Here is a 24,544-nt window from a genome sequence, read left to right as displayed (position 1 = left end):
TTACGTTTGGTTTAGAAAAAAAACGTCCCATCATTAAAATATAAAAAACACTAGCCTATATTTAATAACATGGTTATTTTCTTAGACCGTTTTGTAAATGGTACAATAAGAGCTAATCATTATTTCTCCGCTAGGTGGAGCCAAAGATATGCATTTGGGATCAAATTCGGTTATATCAGCAAAAATAAATGTAAAATTAAATATTTCAGTTAAATATAAATTATATAATTTTGATTAATTAAAAAATCTGGTTATATTGGAAAAATGCTTTTTTTTAAATGTGTCCAAATCAAAGGACAAACTTTGTTTTCTATCTGCTGATTAAAACAGAATAGTCTAGGCTATAGTCTATGTTACAATGAAAATCAATGGGGCACATCAACTGTCTGGTTACCAACATCCTTCAAAATATATTGCTTTGTTTTCAGCTGAAGAAAGAAATTCACACAGGTTTGGAACAACTTGAGGGTGAGTAAATGATGACAATTAAAATTTTTGGGTTAACCCCTTTAAGATTCTAAAGGCATCTTTACACAGCTACAAATACTGTGTAAAGACATAATGCTGCATGCAAAAGCCAGACTAAATGATGTCCGCTCTGACACACCTTAGCCCCTAATATAAAAGTATAACCTACTGTTAAAATTGCATTTATGCCATCCCTGAGCATTATTAAACAGTATGTGAAGACACATAATTGTCACATTAGAAGCGCTTTTGTACCACCTTCACAATGTAAAATTTGGCATTAATATCAAAGGTTATTGTTGGGATTTGAATGTGGTTCAATGGAGGATTTGTCTCCATGAGGCTTCAAGCACCTCCTGGAGGAATGCAGGAGTCAACAAAACTGTATTGTCTAAGCATACAGCACAAAAAAAAGTGTATGTTAAAATATTAAGAATGTAAGGGGGGATAAAATAAATGAATAAGTAAATAAAAAAATAAATGCATGGGAATTGATATTAAATAATATTAAATATTTTTGTGTGAAACTATTATTATCATTATAGGTGGAGCCAAAGATATGCATTTGGTAACCAATTGGGTTTGACAGAAAAAATAATTCTAAAATGAAATATTTCAATTAAATATAATGAATATAATGGTAATAAATAGAAATATACAAATTTACAAATACCTTTTTGTTGTTGTTGTTGTTTTTACAAAATGATGTAACGGAAAATGCTAAAAAAAAAAAAAAAAAGTGTTTACATCAAAGGGCCGTTTTTAAGTAACTAAACAAATAAATAAATGTGAATTAATGTTATATAATATTAATGTTTGTGTGAAACCGTTAATATCGTTATAGGTGGAGCCAAATATATGGATTTTGTAACCATTTGGGTTTGACAGAAAAAGAAAAAAAAAATCTAAAATTAAATATATAAATTAAATATAATGAATATATTGGTAATAAGTATGAAGATCTCAGAAGTTTGTAAGTTTTCACATCAAAGGACAACCGGTTTTAGTAAATAAACAAAAAATAAATGGGAATTAATGTTATATAATATTAAAAATGCTTTTGTTTCATATGAAACTATTATTATCATTATCATTTTCGCGCCGTGTGAGCGGTTGGCCTACATTCAAAACATCGATTTAATCCCTTCGCTTTGACCTCCTATTGGCTGTGTTCCTCCGCGCTGAGTCACGCCATTGGACAGCGAGTGGACCGTTGACCGTCTGTCTGCCTGCGCGTGACGTCATGCACTACTTTCAGTCAACCGCCTAATTTATGTATTAAATCGTCTGGACGACGTGATTGCGAGGGAAAATAGGGATGTTAAAAAAGGAATAATACCTAGACGTTTGCGCAGTTGCAGTGATGCTTTAATAGCACTGGCTCTGTTGGATATAATCCGCTATTTAAATGAGAAGCTCGTGTTTTGTGGTCAGCTTGCGCTTGTTTGATGGCGTGCTAGTTTATCAAATCATGAATATTCGATTTCAGCTCCAGCCCGAGGGCATCAGTCGCTAGCAAACATGTGTTTGTACTATAGTGTCAGACAGAGTAAACCGGTGTAAACGCGACTATATTGAGGAAATCAGGGCGGAATGGCATCGCGGTGGATCACGTTCATCGCTTTACTATGGGGTGAGTCCAACCTGCTCATGTTTAATGTCCATCTGCTCCATAAAGCCCAAGTCAATCCTCCAATTACAATAAAATAACATTGTATTAGTATGTTTTATGGAGATTGCTTCATAACACACATTTTTTACATTCACCATGATGGAATATTCATGTTCCACGTAAATAATTTAATACATGAATCTGGTAAATACCATGTTGTCTACTCTACTCTATTTTTTTCTTCTTCTTTGAGGTACGTTAGAGTAGCGTGCAAATACCGCGGTATAATGTATCATTCAGAACTATATTAAATATTTTTTAGTTATGTTTTATGATATGTATTACATAAATGTACCTTATGGTTCTACCTTGTACTTTACATGTTAAAATTTGGCAGATGCTTTTATCCAAAGTGACTTGCATTGATAATAACATTGTGTTAGCATGTTTTATGGACATTTCATCATAACACACATTTTTGACATTCACCATGGTGGTGGAATATTCATGTTCCACGTAAATAATTTAGTACATGATTCTGGTAATTCAGTAGTAAGTAAATACCATGTTGTCTATTCTTCCTTGAAGTACGTTAGAGTACCGTACTATAATGGTAATCATTCAGAACTATATTGAATGTTTTTTTTTAGTTATGTTTCATAATAATACATAATACATTTACAAAAATGTACCATATGGTACTACATTATACATTTTTTTAACATGTAAACATTTGGCAGATGCTTTTATCCAAAGTGACTTGCATTGAATTTAAGTTATATTTTTATCAGCTCATCAAAACCCACATACATTTGGATAATTTTTTGGAAGCACCTTGGTGTATGTAAATAAATATGTTGTGTTATGGTCATTCACTACCATATTTAATATACTTTGGTATTACCATCTGATACATTGCTTTTTGTAGGCTGATCCTGTGTGCAGTTTAATTTTATTACACGCACATATTTGAGAGACTGAAAATTTGTGTTTAGAAATTGCAGTTTCCAGAAACTTCCCAAGATTTTTTGGGGGGGAAACTTTGGGAAATTTACTGGGATTTTTTTCAGCCTCTTTGCAACCCTAGTTTAGATGCTTTGTACCGATTGGCCCTGAATTGTCACCGGAGCTTTACACAATGTTTTATACAGTTCTGTGATCTCTTCATTTCCACACAGTATCATAATGTATGCATAAGCTGTGCAGGATTTCCACTGGCCTGCTGCTCCGGTTGCGCTTTAATTACGTGTCTGATCCGCTTAGCTTCTGTTCTCTGGTCATTATTGGAGTGTGTGTGTGAGTGTGTGTAGTCACTTCCCACGAGTCACCGAAACTACAAAACCTGCCAGAAGAGCCTGATGCCAGCCAAAAACCACTACCAAAATACCACATAGTTATTGCTTTTGTGTAACAATAAACCAGAAATATATCTGAATTGAAAATAATTCTGAAGCTTACTAAATTAAAATAGTCTCGTGTTTATAGTCTTGGGAAGAACAATAGTAACTATTGCCGTAGTAGTTGAGGTTATGTGAAGACCTGCAAAGGCGAATACTATGGTATTTTGATTTACAACTACATTTTTGTATGGGGAAACCTGTCATTGCCTGTCTCGTTTTTCCATGTTGTGGTTAAACCGTACAGGTGACATCATACTTAAAATGTCAACACTCAACCACATTACAATAGCTTAGTTTATCTGATCTAGTTTACATATCGACGTGAGTCACACAGACGGCTGATTACTGTGGTGGGAATAGTTTTGCATTGGATTCAGAAGTTTACCCTTTTCTATCTAGTGCATGTCAAATCATAGTTAAAATCAATGATTTTAAATGAGCAAATTACAAACCCGATTTCAAAAAAGTTGGCACACTACAAATTGTGAATAAAAAAGCAATGCAATAAATTACAAATCTCATAAACTTATATTTTATTTACAATAGACATGTTGAAAGTAAGACATTTGAAATGTCAAGCCAAATATTGGCTCATTGGATTTCATGACAGCTACACATTCCAAAAAAGTTGGGACAAATCAAATTTTGAAATTCTTTTTGGAAAACTGGGATGCCATGTTATCCGGACTGAAGAGGACGAGGACAACCCAAGTTGTTCTCAGCGCTCAGTTCAGAAGCTGCATCTCTGATGGTATGGGGTTCATGAGTGTGTGTGTGGCATGGGCAGCTTACACATCTGGAAAGGCACCATCAATGCTAAAAGGTATATCCAAGTTCTAGAACAACATATGCTCCCACCTAGAAATCATCTCTTTCAGGATATTCCTTGCATTTTCCAACATGACAACCCCAGACCACATAATGCATCAATTACAACATCATGGCTGCGCAGAAGAAGGATCCAGGTACTGAACTGGCCAGCCTGCAGTCCAGATCTTTCACTCAGAAAACATTTGGCGCATTATAAAGAGGAAGATGTGACAAAGAAGACCTAAGACAGTTGAGCAACTAGAAGCCAACTAGAGCAATTTTATAGATTGTTATAAAAAGAAGAGGGGATGCCACACAGTGCTAAACATGGCCTTGTCCCAACTTTTTTTGAGATATGTTGATGCCTTGAAATTTAAAATCAACTTATTTTTCCCTTAAAATTATACATTTTCTCAGTTTAAACATTTGATGTGTCATCTATGTTGTATTCTGAATAAAATATTGAAATTTGAAACTTCCACATCATTGCATTCTGTTTTTATTCACAATTTGTAGTGTCCCAACTTTTTTTGAATCGGGTTTGTATAAAGATTAGTGAGAAATTGAGTGAAGAAATGCTTCAGAAATAATTTAACCTAGTTAAGCTTTACATTAAATTATAATAGTCAGAAAAATCCAAAGCAAAATATTTATTAATCTAAAAAAAGTTTTGTATTATGTTTGATATTATGAGGCCTTTATGGCTCATTAAATATAAAATAGTATGGAGCTCCAACTCGAGGAGGAAAAAAAGCTTGTTTTTAATATTCAGAGACTCAAACTGAGGAAAAATATGCACTTTGGTGCAGATGCGGATATTTATATGGACAAGAAGAAAGCTAAAATTCTGATGTTTGAAATGTAATTCACTGAGATTTTTTAACCGTATAGCAGATACCTGCATAAAATATCAATATCTTGTCAATAAAAGGTCTTGGTAAGATATTTAAATGCTTAATTTTATGTAGTTTTAAAACATGCAATGCAATGATGGTTGACCGATGAACAAATAAACCTTCCTCAAAAGCCTGATTATCATGTTTGATAGTCATGATTTTTCTAAAATAAATCTTGTATGGATAATTGGGTTTCTTCACTCCAGTTAAAATATTACTAATAATATCAAAGTTACTAAAAATCAGTAAAGGTTCCGGATCAAAAAGACTGAGAGTGGACATTTGTACAATTATACTAAAAGCTATTACTTAATAAAACAGTCTAAATATCGATCAGACGGCAGATGGACTGTAGTGCGACAGGTTTATCAGGTCATCTTCATCATTTAGAGGCCTTAGAAATGTGTGTATCTAATATGAGATCAGTTCAGAGAGTCTGGTTTAGTTCCTTTAGCAGATTGAGGATGGATGTAAATAACCCTCAGACAGATCTGTATAGGATAAAGACTCAAAAGATGAGTTCAGTCGTGACATCAGAGGTTGTAGAACATGGGCGTAGTCGGGCAGAATGGGATTACTGTTCGTTAGACCCTTTTATTTAGAGACGCATTACAACACACATGGAGGGGTGTGGGAAATAAACAGAGCAGGCATGAATAAACAATACTTACCCCCGGGTCTGAGAATAGGGGCGATGGGAGTGAAAAGAGAGACCATGTTAGCTGATTATTAATGAGATGCACAGGAAATCAGTGAATATATCCAGGGTTTTTCCTGGGTCAGAAATGGTCTTCGGTGGTGGCTGACCAGACATGGTCATCCACACACACGCATATACACGCACACATGCGCACACACACACCAACAGTAAAAGTAACTACCCGTGTGATCTGTGAGCCCAATACTGACAATAAATGTAAAATAAATGCAATTTTTTTCATTTTGCTGCATTAGATGCTGACCTCATCTAATTTTGATATCTCATTATGTATGATGTCTTGATGTTTGTTTCTTTAGTTCCTCGTTTTTACACAGTTTGCATGGTTTACCGATTAATTATTTTGGCAACAATTATTAAAAAGTAGCATTAAACATGAAATAACAAATAGTCTAATTCTCTACCATATACAATTTAATAAAACTATTGGCTATCAACAACTTGCATTGTTTTGGTAATTTACTACACATTATCAATTTAAATGCTCAAAATAAATACATGAAAATACTGTTGATTATTAAAGCTAATTCTTACTAACCCCTCTTGTTTAATGGGTTAAGCACTCTTACATTCTCATCTCAGAGGTGTTGTGAGTAAATGATTACACACCGATTCGTGAGTTCAGTGTTGGACAGATCAACATTAGTTCGCGAATCGGACAAATGCGGACGTGTTATATGTGAACCCAGACGGTTAAAACAATGCCAAAGATTTGTCAACATAGAAAACATTACATAAGGATATTTTTCAGTTTATTTGAAAGTATGGTTTATTGTTAGCTGCGTGTGCAAAACGTCTGTCAAAAGAAGTGCGTTTTTTGAGCACAATTCACATCCAGCTGTAGGCTAATTCAGGGTAAATATTGTGCGACCGCACTACACGGAATATGGAGTCAGTCTTCCGACCGTTTACCATTGTGTCAGTTCTGTTGATTTTGATTGATATGTGCGAGTGAGAGCTCAGATGGTGATCGTTTTGAAGACAGCACTGCGCGCCGGCTCTCTGCTCGTTTTCTGTCACTCAGTTAACGTGCGCCCTGTCACGTGCATTAGTAATCTACATCAATTTATAAATCACAATAATTCATCAAATTCATGAAACATTTTCAATGTAGGAAAAACCCTTATATCTGTATCACCCAGTTGCATTTATTTTAATTATCCAGCATCGACCATCAGGTATTTGACACAACTGCCATGCAGTTTTATTATTGTTAAGATACTTATTATAGCTTTGTAGGGCTGGTCCCTACAGCCATTTTTGAGCTTCGACGCTTCGGTAGTAATCAACAACGAATATTCGAAGCTTCAGAGGGAAGCGGCTGAACATATTCTTCTCTCTAATAAAAGCAGAATCTGGAGAAGCGGCGTGCCTCACACGGGCAGGGCTTGCTCTGAGAATGGACACTGCACTAGTAGTGATTAGGGATGGGAATTTTTGTCAATTTCGATCACTGATAGGTCTCAAAAATGAGTTCTTGAGTAACAGTGGGCGGGGCGTCTCCGTCACGGAGATATTAAACTATTTTAAGACAATTTCAATAGTGATGGTATTCAAGAAAACACTCTCTTGCTCGTTTGATGTTGTTTAACTGTATCATATGTTGTTATAAATATAAAAACTCCACATTTAAAATGTTTACCACAGTATGTTACAGAGTTTCTCTGTGTGAGCGGCGCTCATTTGTTTGTGATAACTTCTTGAGAGACGGTGCAAGCGTCAACAACTCAACCTTGTTACTGTCCGTTCATTGTACTACATTATTATCCACTATCGATTGCCACTTACACTAAATTAATGCAGAATCATTCTTACATGTTGGTGATTCCATCGATATTTTTAGTTTTTGACGTTTTAATCAACTTCTTGTCCTATTGGACAAGTAAAATTCTCTTTCATTTGTCCCTTCAAAAAATCTTCTTGTCCAAGACGAGCGTTAATGTGGAGCCCTGAATAAGTGGATGCACCACATTTCTAAACTTAACTTCATTTATTGAACACTGAGTTGAACCATCTCTTGAATCTTAATTTTGTGAACTGCATGGTATTAAAATAAAATATTATCCAAGGTTAACCAAACAAATCAATAAACTGCTCCGTAATTAATTATTATAACCCCGTTGTCATGGTGCCCCTCATTTAAGTGGGAATATTGTGTAGTGGGTCACGTACCGACCTCATTCAGAAAACTGCTTTGCATGTATCGATCCTGGTGGTTAAAAGGTTAGTTCAGCCAAAAGTTAAAATTAGATGTTTATCTGCTGACCCCCAGTGCATCCAACATGTAGGTGTGTTTGTTTCTCCAGGAGAACACAAATGAAGATTTTTAACTCAACCGTTACTGTGTGCCAGTCAGATAATCATGTGAATCATAGACCGTAAAAAAATATGGACGACTCGACATCATCCGTTTCCGCTTGCCATATTTGAAGCTTTCAGGCAGCCTTGCACGGCGCGGACATCTTGGGACCGAGTCTGCGCAGTAGCGATTTCGGGACCGGAGTTGCGCAGTAGAGCGCAGGAAGTAGAGCAGGAAGTACAGTCGCGATATCAAAAGCCCGCCCACACTCTCGCAGATGCAGAACAATTAATTATGTTGGTGTGAAATAAACAGTTATGGAAATGTAGAAATTAAAGCTAAACCTCTAATCTGCTCCCAAAAATTTCGAAAAAAGTCCGTTAGCGCCTCAGTGACAACTTCACTCAGAGAAGCCGTCAGTCTTAGCTGTCAATCATGACGTCACACCCCCGTTTTTATAGCATCAAATAACTAACTCAAACTAAACTTATTTTTAAAACGAACACCTGAAATGAAATCATCGTGATGATAACTGCCTTCAGTGACATAAACTAACTTTGGGGGAAACATTTTTGAAGTGTAATTTTATTATTTAGATTGCCTCGCGTCCATTAGAAATCACAGAGGGGCGGCTATACTGGGACCGGTCACCGGGGGGCGATCGAGGCGCGAAAGCTTCAGTAAATGAGAGGGAGACTGCAGGCTTGATGTGAATGGGTAACAATTGTATGAGAGTTAAAAAAAACATGCTTAGACAACATTCACAAAAACTGTGCTGCTCTTGACGACACATTGATGTCTTAAGACACGAACCGATCGTTTTATGTGAGAAACACAACAGTATCTATGTTATTTTTTAACCTCATATCCTGACGAGTCTCACCAAGTTTTCCCATCGGCTGTAACTTCCGTCTGGCAAGATCAAACGGACGCGATTATAGATGTATATGTAGATTCCTTGTTAGTGCCTGCGCGGATCTGTCGAATGAGGATTCTATATATATATATGATCACGTCAGTTTGACCTTATCAGACAGTAGTAATGACGGATGGGTACAGTAGATGAGACTCGTCAGGATATGAGGTAAAAAAATAACATAGATACTGTTGTGTTTCTCACAGAAACCGATCGGTTCGTGTCTGAAGACATCAATGTGTCGTCAAGAGCAGCAGGGCTTTTGTGCATGTTGTCTAAGCATGTTTTTTTTTACTCATACAATTGTTACCCATTCACATGATTATATGACTGGGACACAAACGGCTGGAATTAAAAAATCTTCATGTTCTACTGAAGAAACGAACACACCTACATGTTGGATGCACTGGGGGTCAGCAGATAAAACATCACATTCTCATTTTTGGGTGAACTAACCCTTTAACATTCAAACTCTGCAAGGCACACTTATTGACTTCCTGTCTCTGTTTCTTTTGCTTCTGTGTTAGAGTTCCAGTGTTACGTGTGCCGTGAGGTCACTCTCCCCGCGGGGCCGCTGTACCGGGTCGCCGGTTTCTCGCTGTCCCTGCCCTGCAGCGTTTCAGCATACGAAGGCCCGCGGACACAGGACTTTGAGTGGTACCTTTACCGGGATGATGCTGAGGGTCGGCAGATCGCTGTGGTGTCCACACGAGACACTGGCTTTCCGTATGCACCGTTCCAGCCTCGCGTACGGGGCGGCGAGGTTCGGGTCGAGAGGGACTCGGGCGATAAAGCCAGGCTGATAATCCAGAGGCTCCGTCCAGATGATCAGGGCCGTTACGAGTGTTACACGCCCAGCACTGACTCACGCTTCCTGGGGAACTACAGCTCATCAGTGGTAGTCAAAGGTAGGTGGTAGTGTTGCACAAAATACCGGTACTAGAAAAGTATTGCGATACCCTGCTATTTCAAACGGTACGATATGGATTTTTATTAGTACCGGTACTTAAAGGAGGACAGCACTAACATGAGCTGTATTTCTTAATTTGTGTCATGTTGGACAGCAGGTGTCAGGGCGTGTGTGCAGAGCTCTGTTTCCACCGTTCACTTAACATTGAAAGTTAAAGAGTTAAATATATGCGCTGTGCATTATAAAGAAAGCAACAGAAATATGCGCGCACGAGAAGAAAAAGCGCGGCACGTGCTCGCGCTACCGGACTCTGACCTGAAGTGCACGCACACGCCTTTTAGACAACAAACATGCGATCGCCATTCAGTTCTTTCGCTGATTATTATTTGGGTTTGAAACGTATGTAAAAATGCATGGTCTGGCGAGTATTCAGGTAAGCACAGTCGGATATGTCTATAGTGAAAGTATACAGCTGAGGTAATTAGATCAGTGCAGGTCTTAATACAGACATCTGTGTGATGTCAAACACCAAAGAAAAATAAAAAAAAACACCACATGCTTGGCTAAATAACTAACATATATTTATTTAAGGGGGGGTGAAATGCTGTTTCCTGCACACTGAGCTTTTTACACTGTTAAAGACTTGGATTCCCATCCTAAACATAGACAAAGTTTCAAAAACTAATGTTGGACGTTTGATGGAGTATTTCTGTGTCAAAAATACTCCTTCCGGTTTCTCACAAGTTTCGGAGAGTTTTTTTCGAGTATGGGTCTACTTGACGTTAATAGAGCGGAAGGTCCTTGTATGGGCCGTACGGGCTCTTCTCCCGGTAGGGTGCGCGCGCGTGACTAGAGCGAGAGAGGAAACGCACGCCCGTAAACACTCGCTCAGCTGCAGATCCAGTCGTCCGTGAACACTAATGTCGGTTATAGTCCACGCCGCGCTCCACTTTATTCCTCCACTTTGACATTAAGCGACTTCAACGCTTCAGCACAGCATTCCGGGAAGGCAGCGATGCATTTGAACACAGAAATGCTTCAGTCGCATCGCAAAGTGGATCTCCACACTCCAAGAAGTGTGTTTTTGACGGAGCGGTCCCAGCGATAAAGGTTCGGTCCTGGAAGCAGCCGGTGAGTAAAACTGCTTCAGATGTCTGTGTTGTGCTTATCGTCGCGTGAGTAAACATCAGTAAACGACACGATCGCGTGCTTCGTCATTCAAATGCACTAACGGACTTCATTGCTGTTCTGTATAACGTTACACTACTCTGACGTGCAAAACCGTTCTGCTTGCTACTAAGGTTTGGTCGCATACAATAGTCCATAAACCGAATCATTTCATGTTGACAGGCCTCTAAATACAGTCCATACCACAGAGACGGACGTCCTGCTGTTGCTGTTTCTATTTCAGCCTCCGAATTAGATTCTGGATCATATCTATTAGCTGAGATAGCGATGGGTTTCTCCACGCTTGAGGACGTCACCGCTTTGCGCATATGTCATTCTTTAGCTCCGCCCACACGATACGCCTCCAGGCGCTCGGTTTTTTCCGGAAAGACTCGGTACAGCCCATATTTCTTTTACAAATATAATAAAACAAAAGACTTTTCGGAGATATGAAGGATGCAATACTACTCTATAGGTACTCAAGATTGACATGAGATTGACTGAAACTGAGTGTTTCACCCCCCCTTTAAGAATCAGTTTATTGTTAAATTATAGAGTGATGACTATGTAAGCAGTTTTATATTTGATTAATTAATTTCTTTCTTGACTTGCTACTGTTAAATAGACCTAATAGCTGAAAAATAAAGCACTGTTTTTGTCATATTGTTTGTAAGTTGTGTTTTTTGATTATTTTTAAAATCAAAAATACAATTAAAAATCTATATTATAATTCTAAAATTACACTTCAAAAATATTAAATTACTCGTATCATGAAATAAGATTTTGCTCATCCTGACCTGTTGAGAAGTGAAAGGTTAGTGAATGATAATGATTGATTAATGTGATTGGTCCATTCTCACTGCCAGCGAAATACCGTAATATGTGAGCTTTCACACACAACACTTAACGGCCCCGGGTCGAGTTGACACGTGACATCCTGATGTGACGTATAACAGCGAGCGATCTCCGCTTCAGCGCGGATAGTAAGGAGCTCCGTGGTCTCGACTTGTGTCCAGTTTGTGCTCATTTCTGCTTGTTTAATTTTAGTTTCTTTTGTATACGAACACTCTCTGCGTTTAAAACACAGACTAGCTCTTCTGGCACTGCAGGGTTGTGTTATTGAAAAAACAAGCTCTAGGAGTCGCACGATAACTACGCACACACTGCGGCATTAGTTTCGGCTTTTGTTTACACAGCGCTCGTCCCGGGTCGAATACCGCAATGTCACTAGGTCCCCGACCCGGGTTCAATTCGGTAATCAATGCCGGGACGTGGTTGCTTTCACACAGAAGGCGACCCGGCAATGCTCCGGGAATATTGCGGGTCCGACGTGCAGTGTGAAAGGGGCTTATGATGATTTTCTTGCAAAATATCGTCTGTCACAGAATCGCTGGTGTTGTGATGTATCGTTATCTTGGGCAAAATATCGTGATAGTATCGTGAGTTAACCTGTGATTTCCACCCCTAGTATTTAAATATATTAAGAAATATGTTTCTTATTTCTGCAGTGATTCCAGATACGCTGCTGATCACACACTCTCGCATCCTGAGCGGCCAGCCTGTTATTGAAGGCACTGAGCTCCAGCTGACCTGCGCGGCATCTGTCCAATCGGATCAGCACACTCACGTATCCGTCACATTCGGCGTTCGGAGCATCAGGGGGGCGGAGTCTCTGGGGCACAACCTGAGAGAAATCATCGGGATCGACCGCGAGCTGCGTGTGACTCCGGGCCACAGCGGCGGATACGGGAAGAGGTACAGAGAGGGAGAGATCGCTCTGGAAAAGCGGAAAGGCGACGGAAGCAGGGATCTGTACGTGCTGAAGATGAGCGCTCTGGCACCGGAGGATTCTGGGTCATATTTCTGCGAGGCCGTGCAGTGGATCAGAGATCCGGATGGCAAATGGGAACGCATCGCGCAGAGGACCATGGAGCTCGGCAATCTCACCGTTCAACCACTTGGTTAGTAACCACCTCTCGTATTTAATCCATTAGTTATGTAAAATTTCTTAACTTGCATTTGCACTTTATTTGACACACTTTATCAATATCGTCTTATACATGCAATTATTTATTCTTATGCAAGACTCTATAGGTAATTTAGGGTCAATTTGCTAATAAAACCAAGGCCCCATTTACACTGCATGGTTCAAGTGACCCAATTCCGAATATTTATTTATTTATTTTTTCTTCTCTCGTGTGGCACAGATTGGATATGACGTGAATGTGTAAGCAGTAAAAAAACGCTTGTAGTCCGATATCCTCAGATCGGATTCAGGCCTCACTCATATGTGGTGATAAATCTGATATGATTCGGATACGTGTATTATCGTCTGCCATGTAAGCGGTCCAATCGGATCTTCCCCAGTAAATGCGAGTCGTACGTCATTGGAAATAAAAAGGGATGGAGGCGAATGACGTCAACTCAGGTGGACACGAACTGCGATCAAGGGCCAGTGTTGCCAAATCTGTAGTTTTCCTGCATAATTGGGCTACTTTAGCACAGTTTTGAGTTGCAATTGGGCAGGTTTTGTTGTGAAAACCTGGTAACCCTGTCAAGGGATTTCCTATTTTTCTCCACCTTACGATAGAAATGTTTTGCTGACCTTTAAAGATGTGTGGAAAAGTGCAGACAGCAAAACATTGTACAATCATTTTGTCTGCGTCCATTGCATATCGCGCCGTTTTACTTCCTTTTCCGGTTAAGAACGTATTGGGCTGCAAATATCAGATACGGGCCGCTTTTAAAAGATGATGTAAGCGGGTCGTCAAAAAAATCGGATGTAGTCACCAAATCGGAATTGTGCATCAAGACCTGCAGTGTAAATGCAGCCTAACAGAGATCACCATACTTCCCCTTTTGATAAAAGATTTAAAGTTTTCTGAAAGGTTTTTTTAAATATGCGAATGATGCATTAAAATGAGGAAGTATGCTTTAATTTGCATGCATTTCCAGAACTGAAGTCTGAACATCGGATAAAGCCAAGTTCAAAATACAGGTTCAAAGTTTCTTTTTGTTGACATAATGTTTTTTTTTTTTTTTACTGAGGGGATTTTGGATGTCTCTTTTTATCACTCCATAAATCTGAAAATGCTGTCAACAACCTGGAATATGTTTTTAGGAATTAAATGTTAAATAAATCAGGGAAAGATATATAAAGAACCCCTCTATAAAAACCTTCAGGATATAAATAGGAATAAAACTGTAAAAGTGAAGATTTCTGACTCAGAAAATAGCCTTTAAATACATGTATTGTAACTGAAATACAGATGCAAAGAGATAAAATGCAATAAAATAAAAACATAAATGTGCAAGGTCTGAAACTATTCTGAAAAAAGATGTTATGGAAGCAAAATTGACCAGTGCATGAAAAAAGCAATGGTTTTGCCTGTAGTTTCTTGCCTTAAAGGCCCAAAGAAATGGCACACTTCTTTTTTGTATCAGTTTTCTTGGATGTATTTCCTATTGAAACAGTCATATTAAAGAATCGTAAAATAATTATAATCTTCCAATATGTTCAAGGAGCGATTTGCTTTTTATGCATGTTAAATGCAATTATTTTAGGATTCTTAGTTAAAGTTATAGTTAAAGGGTTAGTTCACCTAAAAATGAAAATTATGTCATTAATTACTCGCCCTCATGTCGTTGGACACCTGTAACACCTTCGTTCATCTTCAGAACACAAATGAAGATATTTTTGTTGAAAGCTGAGAAAGGCTTCAGAAAGGCCTCCATTGGGATTTAGTACATTTCAACTGACCCACTCACAAGACCCATAAAGGCACTAAAGACTTCGTTACAAAGTCCATCTCACTACAGTGGCTGTACAATCATTGTACCAAGGCGGCGAGAACAGTTTTTGTGCACAAAAAATAAATAAAAATAATGACTTTATCTGCCAAGATATTGTCTTCCGTGTAGGTCTCGGACGTGAACTCACGCGATAGCGGCGCTTCTCCTCTTCCGGGTCGTGTATTCGCTATGATTCGAACGGCGGAGCTGCGTCATATTCTCGCGCATGCGTTGAGTTCACGTCAATAATTTGGTGGATTATATCGTTATTTAGATTTTTGTGCGCACAATAACTATTTTCGTCGCATTGTAAAATGATTGTACAGCCGCTGTAGTGAGATGGACTTTGTAGCGAAGTCTTTAGTGCCTTTATGGGTCTTGTGAGTGGGTCAGTCGAAATGTACTAAATCCCAATGGAGGCCTTTTTGAAGCCTTTCTCAGCTTTCAACAAAAATATCTTCATTTGTGTTCTGAAGATGAACGAAGGTGTTACAGGTGTCCAACGACATGAGGGAGAGTAATTAATGACAGTAATTTTTGGGTGAACTAACCCTTTAAAGAATCTTCCATTTAATCCCATTGGTTTAAATAAATCTGCCGTGCATTGCTTTTATGTTAATGAAACACTTGTTCATGTTGATTGAGAGCAGTTTTTACATTCACCGGCTGCGTGATTGATTTGAGACGCTGTAAGACACGAAGCATCTGGCAGATCCGCTGGGCTTTGGCACGGTCGTCTGCTCTCGCTCGTCTTAAAGTGTAAACGTCTCATGTACAAGCTGCTTTGGATGTTGCGTACTGTAGCAACTTGATCACAGGAAATCTCCTGGGGTTTTTCTGTGCTTTGGAGATGTGCAGTGTAAGTGCAGACTCAAGGCAAGTTTATTTACTTAGCACATTTCATAACCAGTGGCAATTTAAAGTGCTTTACACAGAAATGGAATTAAAATATTCATACGAGAATAAAAAAGAAATAAATAATAATCTGGAGAGGAAGAAAATGGAGAGTTACGTCTATGATTTTACTATTTAATAAGTGAGTAATATCCGAAGTGATTTTGTCTCCTAAAAAAAACCCTTGACATCCTTAGTAGGGGTGTCAAAATTAATCGTTTCTTCGATGCATCATGATGCAGACGAGGACAATTTGGTATCAGTTCAGTAATAGACCATAACCGGTAATAATGTTACTAACGTCTCATATAATGTTATTTGTCACGTATGTGCTTTGTGCCGTAGCACACAATGGTAGAGAGAGGTGAGTGCAAGTAATTAAAAATGCTCCAACTACTTTTCAGCTTTAATGAACAACCCGGTAAGGACGTCCTGAAGAACACACACATGCGCTGTGTGTAAATCAAAGCTATCTGATTTATCAAAACGATTTCATTTACACTTGTGCGCATAAATGTGTCTCCGCAAAACGAATATAAATCCCATCTTCACTTCCCGCACAGTATGCAGATTGTATGGAGTTCACATCACGTCAAATCAACAGATATGAGCTGCATTTTATTACCGCAATGTATTATATTATAGACCGCAATGTGAGCGAATCCACAGACACGGCACTGGTCAGATCATTCCGTTTCTTTACTTTTAATGAAGATTATTATATGTTGAACACCTCTGACTTTACTTTCACTTTAATTTGTGGTAGTTTGTGCTTTGGCTTGATGAAGAGATGCTCGTCTGCGGCGGTGCGTGCTGCGGTAGAGCCGTCATACATTACATATAGGGTATTTATGTTCGCTGTAGGCTTTGAAAGGGAACGTCTGTTAAATAAATATCTCGCTTGGTATTGAACGTTATAATTTTACAGGTATTATTTATGCTATAACAGCAACATTACACACTAACTAAAGTTTGGAAAATGGGATTGCAAAGAACAGGACCTTTAATGTTGAGCCCTGCATGCATGTATATATTCTGCTGTGAATTTAATAACCACCCTGTGTGTTTCCTCGTTGCCTGCAGTGGATACGCTGAGTGTGCGCTCTGCTCCAGACGGGCAGGTCTCGCTGCGGCCCGGTTCTCCGCTCAGCCTTACCTGTCAGGTGTCCGGCGTGGGTTTGTGGAACCGCTCGGCGCTGCTGGTCCAGTGGATGCGGCGCGGGCCGGCGGGCGGGGTGGAGGTGGAGGTGGCTCGCTTCGGCACCGACGGCGTGGTGACCTGGGGGGATGATGCCAGCAGGGCGGGGGGCGGCAGCATGGAGAAAGAGGCGGATGGCAGGTTTTCTCTGCGCCTGTTTTCCATTCACCCCGCCGACGCCGGACTCTATCGCTGCGCCGTGAGTGTCTACGCCGGCCGAAAAACGCCAGGACCGACGAGTCCCGCCACACTAACTCAGAGATCGGACTGGGTCACTGTTATCCTGAAGACTGAAGGTGTGTGGTTAAAGATGTAAAAATTAGGATTAGCTTGTTGTGGCGAATATGCACAATTTATTCATTACTTAATCAGTGTAACAATGATTTTAATTAACTTTTTATTTGGCTATTTTTATGGTTGCCATTAGAGACAAAGACTTAAAGTGAATAAATAAATAAATTACTATTAATACTTTTAATATTATTATAATAATTACTAACAATAAATAAATGACCAAATTAAAGTAAAAAGCAAGAAAAAATTTGTATTAATACATTTCATATTTATTTAGATATTATATTAAATATTTGCTAACAATAAATAACCGGATTAAAGTAATAAAGAAATTGCTAATACATTGAATATTTATTTTACTATTTACAAACAATAAATAAATGACCAAATTAAAGTAAATAACAAAAAATTACTGTTAATAATAATAATAATAATAGATTTGATTTATAACGCACTTTTCATTAATACATTTAATATTTTGTTTAATATTATAATATTTATTATCAATAAATATTAATTAAATAAATAAAAATGACTGTTAATACATTGCATATTTATTTTAATATTATAACATTTAATGCAATATTATAATGCATTATATTAATCAAAAGTGACAGTAAAGGCATTTATAATGTGACAAAAGATTCTAATAACTTTTGCTGTGTGTGTGTGTGTCCCCGTTTAGATGTGCGTGTGTCCGCCAGCATTGATTTACCGCGGCGTCCGCTCCTGAGGCGAGGCAGCACGGTCACCCTGCTCTGTAACGTCTCTGTGGAAACCACCGGCTCTTCACAGGTGGCGGTGCAATGGCTCCAGAAGCCTGAGGAACCCACGAGGAAAGACGCCATGTTTTCCGAGGAAAGCAAAGGTCGCCTCATCGCAGTTTTGACCTACGACGGGCTCGCGCGTATCTACAGCAATGGCAGCGACCTGAGTGTGGACCGCGTGTCTGCCGCATCCTACCGCTTGAGGATCTTTTCGGCCCGTGACGAGGATCAGGGACACTACCAGTGTCAGGCGGAGGTTTGGTCGCAAGATCCGCGCGGCGGATGGTACAATACAGGTGCGAGAGCAGAGTCCGTGACCGCACACCTGTACTTGTACGCACGCGGTGAGTTTGACATCAGATCTGTTTCTATACAGGCTAGGGGTGGGAATAACAGTAATAATACTATAGGGGTTGCACCGACTAATCTACTAGTCGACTTTAATGCTCTGCCATGACGCTTTATGCTTGATGTTGAGTAGTCACTGGTCTACAGAGGGCGCAACAGGATAAGCAATTTTTGGGGGGTTGTAGATATTCGAATATATTGCTTGATATTTGATATCCGTTCTAATTAAATTTTTCACAAAAATGACAGCCCTAAAATGCATATTTCGAGAGTAGGGATGGCGAAAACTAAACATTTTCTCGAGCGACCACCAAGCCTCATTAGCCGATTGAAACCAGTTAACCGATTAGTTTAAAATATGCTGCGCTATTTGAAATAACAGCCGCGAGCCGCGCCTGCAATTGCACAACTCTGTCGCATCTCTCTATGATCTCTCTGCCGCCCGCTCTGCCTCCCGCTCTCTCTCACACACACACACACACACACACACACACACTGTCCCGGCGCTGCCGCCTCCCTTCAACTCACGTCACTTTTTTAAAATCCCCTACAGCGCTAAACATGAGTCCCGCAAACGCGCCGCCGAGGAGCTTGTTTGTAATCGGAGGACAAATGGCTCCTTAGTTTCGAAATGGTTTGGGTACGAGGTGATCGCGCTGAAAATAAAGGCGTTTGTCTAGCGTTAGAAGCTCATTTGAAACATTGCCGCGGCTCATTTAAGAAAATGACCGCTCCGAAGAGACGCCACTTTAGCTCGAGGTAGTGCTAACAATAATAAAGAACGATGATGATCAACACCTTATGTGTTGCCACTGTAATGTAGATGTAATATATTTCCAAATGTAAGCCCATCTTATGGGGAATGACGCTTCATACTGCCGTCTGCTCTGGCTCTAACCTCGAGTGTTTACTATTTTGCAAAATTTGTGAGCGCGCAAACCCGAACGCTGTGCCCTCATGCCCGATGTTTTTATTGGTTTATTAAGTACAAACAGGCTGAGTTATGAATAGCTGAGTGTGAGGGATTTGTTCACTTCACACCAAAAGATTTCGTAATGAGACGGCTAACTGTAGTAACTGTTATACCATCTGGATGCTCAAAATTGATCGGGAGAATGCACGCTTATTGTACACGTAAGTTAATCTTCGTGCTAAACTATTACTGTGCGTTCACACCGCCGGCGGCGAGAGCGGCAAGCTGGCCGGAAGTCATTCGTTTTCAATGGGAGCCGGGCGGCGAGCTCCGGCGAGAGCGGCGCGGCGCGTCTTGGACGATTGGGGCGTCGAGGAGAGTTGAAATCAGCTCAACTTTATGGTAATGAGCTATGACGCGGTTCGGCGGCAACAGGCGGCAACCAGTCAGAATGTTGAAGTGCTCCGCTTGAGAGAAATCCAGAGAACGCAGGCCTGTAAACTTTGGTTCCGACCACATTAGTTCCCAAGCAAATTGTAGGAGAGGTTGATCATTGCTGTGCGGGAGGTAAATTATTATTTTTTTTTAAATGTATTACATTCAATGACTTAAAATACATATCATTTAAAGGCTGTATGCTGTTTTAAAAGTAAACATTGTTTATAAAAAAGATCAAGTGAAAGCAACCATCTAGGCATAATTATTATTATTATTAGAGAAGTATTAATATTACATAGAGACGTAGCTAAATCTACTGCACAACAGTAGTCTAATAGCCTAGATATTTCTTCACGTTAAACCAAATTTTTATTTTGACGGGTTGCCGTGAAGACTTTTGAGTGTCTGTGTTCATGATATGACAGTTTATAAAGTGAAATGAGGTTTCTGCGTTCATGTCCTCATATAGTGTCACGGCCGAGGCTAAAATGCATAGAGTAAAAAAGCTGAAAAGACAGCGAGCGTCACGTTTGTGTGTGTGCGCCCGCGCATCAGTGCCCGTCATCCACACGGAGAAGCAGAACATGCATGAGCAGGAGCAGTAATATTCAAATAGTATTTTGCAGTTTAATATTCAAATACAATAGTATATATTCGGCTACAGTCTGGAGCCCTGCGTTAAGATAAACACAGAAGCGACTGAAGAACGCAGCTGCGGGTAAGCCTATGTATAAAAAATATATCGATACTTGGTGCCAAATTACCAATAACGTCTCACAGCCGGAAATGTCGCGATAAATCGGCATTTCGGTTTTTTGTTGTTGTTGTCCCATCCCTAATACAGGCATAGCCAGGGCTACATGGATGAAATTGCAGGATCCATTTATAAAATTGGACAGAATGTTACGGATTTTGTCATATTTTGGATAAATAAATCAAAAGAAGGTCGGAGACAGTTCACTCAAAAATGAAAATGATCATCATTACTTGCCCTAATGCCGTTTCAAACCCATAACTGTGCATTCACAACAGACGTGACTTGTGCTAATATCGTGCTATTCACGTGTAGTTGGACGCTTGACTTAACTCGCTTCATTAGCGCGTGACAATCACTTCACAGCTTGTCTCATTGTGAAATGGCTGACATGGATTTAAAAAAAATACTTTGAATAAGTTCAATTTGCAGGTTTAATTAGCTTGTAGTCTCAATATGGTGAATTCAAGGTGATTGGGACATTTTTTCCAAGTCATCTCAATAGCAAAAAGTGTCCCAATTACCCTGAAATCACCCTATGTATCGCTCAAACGGAGTAAAAAGCGTTTTTTACAACTTGCCAGATTGTCCGACCTCCGACCTCACTTTTTTCCAAGTAAGATCCTTTTGTTCCTGTTTCTTTAAAGTACTAGGATGTATGGTAGAGCTCCGGGTCTCTACATATGATTTTGTCCTCATTGTAATCACTACTAGAACAAGCTCCTGATTGGTTAACACGGCGCGTATATCCGCCAAAGTTCAAATATTTTAAAATCACGTCAAACCCCCGAAACGCTCAATTTGTGCCGTGTCATTCGCGCAAATCACCTCATTCGTGTGAATTGCATCGCAGGATCTCTATTCGCGTCTTTGCATCGACTTAACGTGTAAATCACTTGCGCTTATCGCTTCATTAATTTCTGGTGTGGCTAAGACTTTGATAAGACTTTCCTTCCTCGTATAAAGCCATCGAGTCTCTGCAGAACATCTGGAATAATCCGCTTGATCCGTATGGATCAGTTTTAGGATCTCTTTATGAACTTTCTGTCAGTGGAAGTTACTTAGACTGTCAGTGGAGGACAGAAATCTTCCCCATTTCATTAGAGACATCGTCATTTGTGTTCAGAAGATGAACGAGAGGCATAATAAACAGAATAAACTATAATAAAAAAATGACAAATTTCAAAAGGCACTAAATTTAATTGCATGGACTGCAAAAAAATGTATTATAATTTTTTGTTTTCCAGTATAAATTTAAAACCTCCTTAAATTGAGATGCATTTAACCCTTAAATGACCTGAGACGTCATTCACTACCCTCCTCCTCCTCGTTCATTTTTTAAAGTTAGACATCAACCTTCTCAGTATTCCTCAATCAATTCATTTTAAACAATATAACAAGAAAAAAATAATAGAATTATAATTTAATGCTCGTTTTTTCACCTTTTTTTGGTATAATTGTATAGGGTCGCTAACGACCCGAGGTGTGTAGGATTGTACGTGTATATATATATATATATATATATATATATATATATATAATTTTTTTTTTTTTTTTTTTTTTACACAATGATAAATGAATCTATAATGACAAAATAGGGCGCAATTCACCTTTATTTCACAAGGTGGCGATGTCTGATACTCAATGATGAAGTGATGTTTCACTCATAGTTACCTCTGACAGAAAACAAAACAATAATAATTATAATCCGCAAAACTTGAAATGTCTCAGTGATTTACTGCAGAGAGCAAGAACTAAAGACAATCAGATATTAGTGTCACTGTCACTGAGGATGGATGTGCTCAAGAAGCTGTCAGTGATCAAAATATTGATTTTGAAGACGCTGAAAATGAGTTTGGAGAATATGCGTGAGATGTGAAGATGAGGCAGATGATGAATGTAAATGAGCTCTGATGAGGAGAGATGATGATGGTATAAAACATCTGCTCAAACTGAACCCTTCTAAGCTCCAAAAGGTCACAAAATATGTTTTATTCTGTAATTGTTACTCTAACATTATACGTTTTATAAATTATCGACAGGTAGAGATCTATCCTTGTTAAATATATATCCGGGTCGCTAACGACCTGAATATGTAAGAATGTTTGGTGAAACAGTCATGCATTTAAGGGTTAATGACATGCAGAATGAAGAAATTAAATGGTTTTTAAAAGAAAAGTAAAAAGAGAAGACTGATGGTTGTTTTGGTGTGTTTTTCTCCTCAGTTGCCGATCTGCTGCTCATCCCGCTCGTGGTCGGCGTGTCGTCGGCGCTGTTCGTGGGCGTGTTGATTATTGCAACGGTGACGTGCTGCTTCATGAAGAGACTGGCTAGACAGCGCTCTCGCATAAGGAAGTAGGAAATATGACGGAAACGTTCATGGAAAACCGCTGGAGCGAAGAAAAAACGGGTTTTATTTTGGCAGATGTGACGTAATGTGCACTCACAATTGGAAACGACATCAGAGCGACACTAAAAATGTACGTTATATTAATCCATACGTGGATGGGACCAGTTGCATACACACAAACGCATGAAGCTGTGACATTATGATCTGCACTGTTTCTATTCGCTCAGAAGGAATGAAAGGACGTCACTCGGTGGATCATAACCACTTCCTCGGTCTAAACTAGAAGCTAAATGCAGTTGTGTTTTGGAGAACCACTAATAATAAACCCACTGAAATCACTCGCTGTTGGACACACTAATATGTGCTCTTAACTCGGTGTTAGCTGTTAGTGTAAAATACTCTTATGGCATGCCAGAGTTTTTCACCTTTTCACTTTTTGTATGCAAAAAGTGTATGAAATGCATTGAATATACGACGTTCAAGTCACATGGGAGCAAATTTCTCCCTCGTGCACGTTTGTTTCACAGTGACGTGTTTTTATAGTTCGTTTACTCCTCTGTTCTACATTGTGAACGGTCAATTTTACAAAATTAAAAAAATGTCCGGGTCATATTTTAACTCCCCCCAATTTTATTGCACAATTTCCATAATATTTTAATGGAAATTAAACAAACACATTTACAATATATATGGCAAATTTCTCTTTTTCATTTCTGGTCTGGACATTGTGATTTTTGTTTTGTTTTTTGATTCCACTTTTTTTTCCATAAATTAAGTAGAACAATTGTGGTGATTTATTGTACTAAAAACATTTTTTTTAAATCTTATAGCCGAAAACATAATTATTTCACTTTTTCCCCACAGTTTGCATAATATTTTAATGGAAATTAAACAAATATAAAACAAAAAATTAAAACAAATTTACAACCTAAATGCCAAATTTCTCTTTTCGTTCCTGGTCTGGACATTGTGATAATTATTATTATTATTTAATTTTATATTTTTTTTAAATCCATACAATTGTGATTGTAATAAAAACATAATTGTACATAATAATTGTATTTAAGAAAATTTTAAATATAATTTTGTAATAAAAAAAAATGGCATTACTGTAATAAATTGTGGGTGAAAAGTGTTACAATTATGAAGATTTTCTTCACATTTTTTTTTGGGGGGGGGGGGTGAAATATGAAATGCACTCCAGACATTTCTTGCCATTTTTGTGAAATTCGCCTGAATACGATGAGCATTTAAAAATACATGAGCATATATTAAATATATGTGTAACAAGGGCCGAATAAGCTACAAGGAGTTTGCATTAGCAGTTTACAATGGTACCTAAAATAATAATCAAATAACCACTTAGAGATTTTATTGAAACCAAACCAATTAAAAACTGAACTGAGGAGAGAAGCGAGGTGGCTCGTGACGGCTTGGGCTTCGAGCCGAGAGTCTACTTACAATGCCGTTCAGGCTGTTTAGTAGTAATGTTTGCCAGGATTTCCAACTGCACTTACAGGACCAAAGTGAGACAAGGACCAAATCTTGTATATCTGCAAATCATCGTAATGTCAATCGGCTGTTCGGCGTTACTATAATT

General features: G+C 38.7%; 1 protein-coding gene across 1 annotated transcript; it reads left to right on the top strand.

The window, feature by feature from the left end:
• The first annotated feature begins 1,721 nt into the window (after positions 1 to 1,721).
• igsf8 (immunoglobulin superfamily, member 8) lies at positions 1,722 to 23,909 on the top strand. Its single transcript, XM_067458729.1, has 6 exons — positions 1,722 to 2,101; positions 9,647 to 10,027; positions 12,705 to 13,157; positions 16,966 to 17,376; positions 18,060 to 18,485; positions 22,820 to 23,909. Exons 1-6 carry the CDS (start codon positions 2,062 to 2,064, stop codon positions 22,951 to 22,953), a joined length of 1,845 nt encoding a protein of 614 aa, XP_067314830.1. The 5' UTR covers positions 1,722 to 2,061; the 3' UTR covers positions 22,954 to 23,909.
• Positions 23,910 to 24,544: the final 635 nt, after the last annotated feature.

Source organism: Pseudorasbora parva, chromosome 12 (genome assembly GCF_024679245.1).
Source record: "Pseudorasbora parva isolate DD20220531a chromosome 12, ASM2467924v1, whole genome shotgun sequence".
Taxonomy (NCBI): Eukaryota; Metazoa; Chordata; class Actinopteri; order Cypriniformes; family Gobionidae; genus Pseudorasbora; species Pseudorasbora parva.
This window is presented reverse-complemented; position numbering and strand designations above follow the sequence as displayed.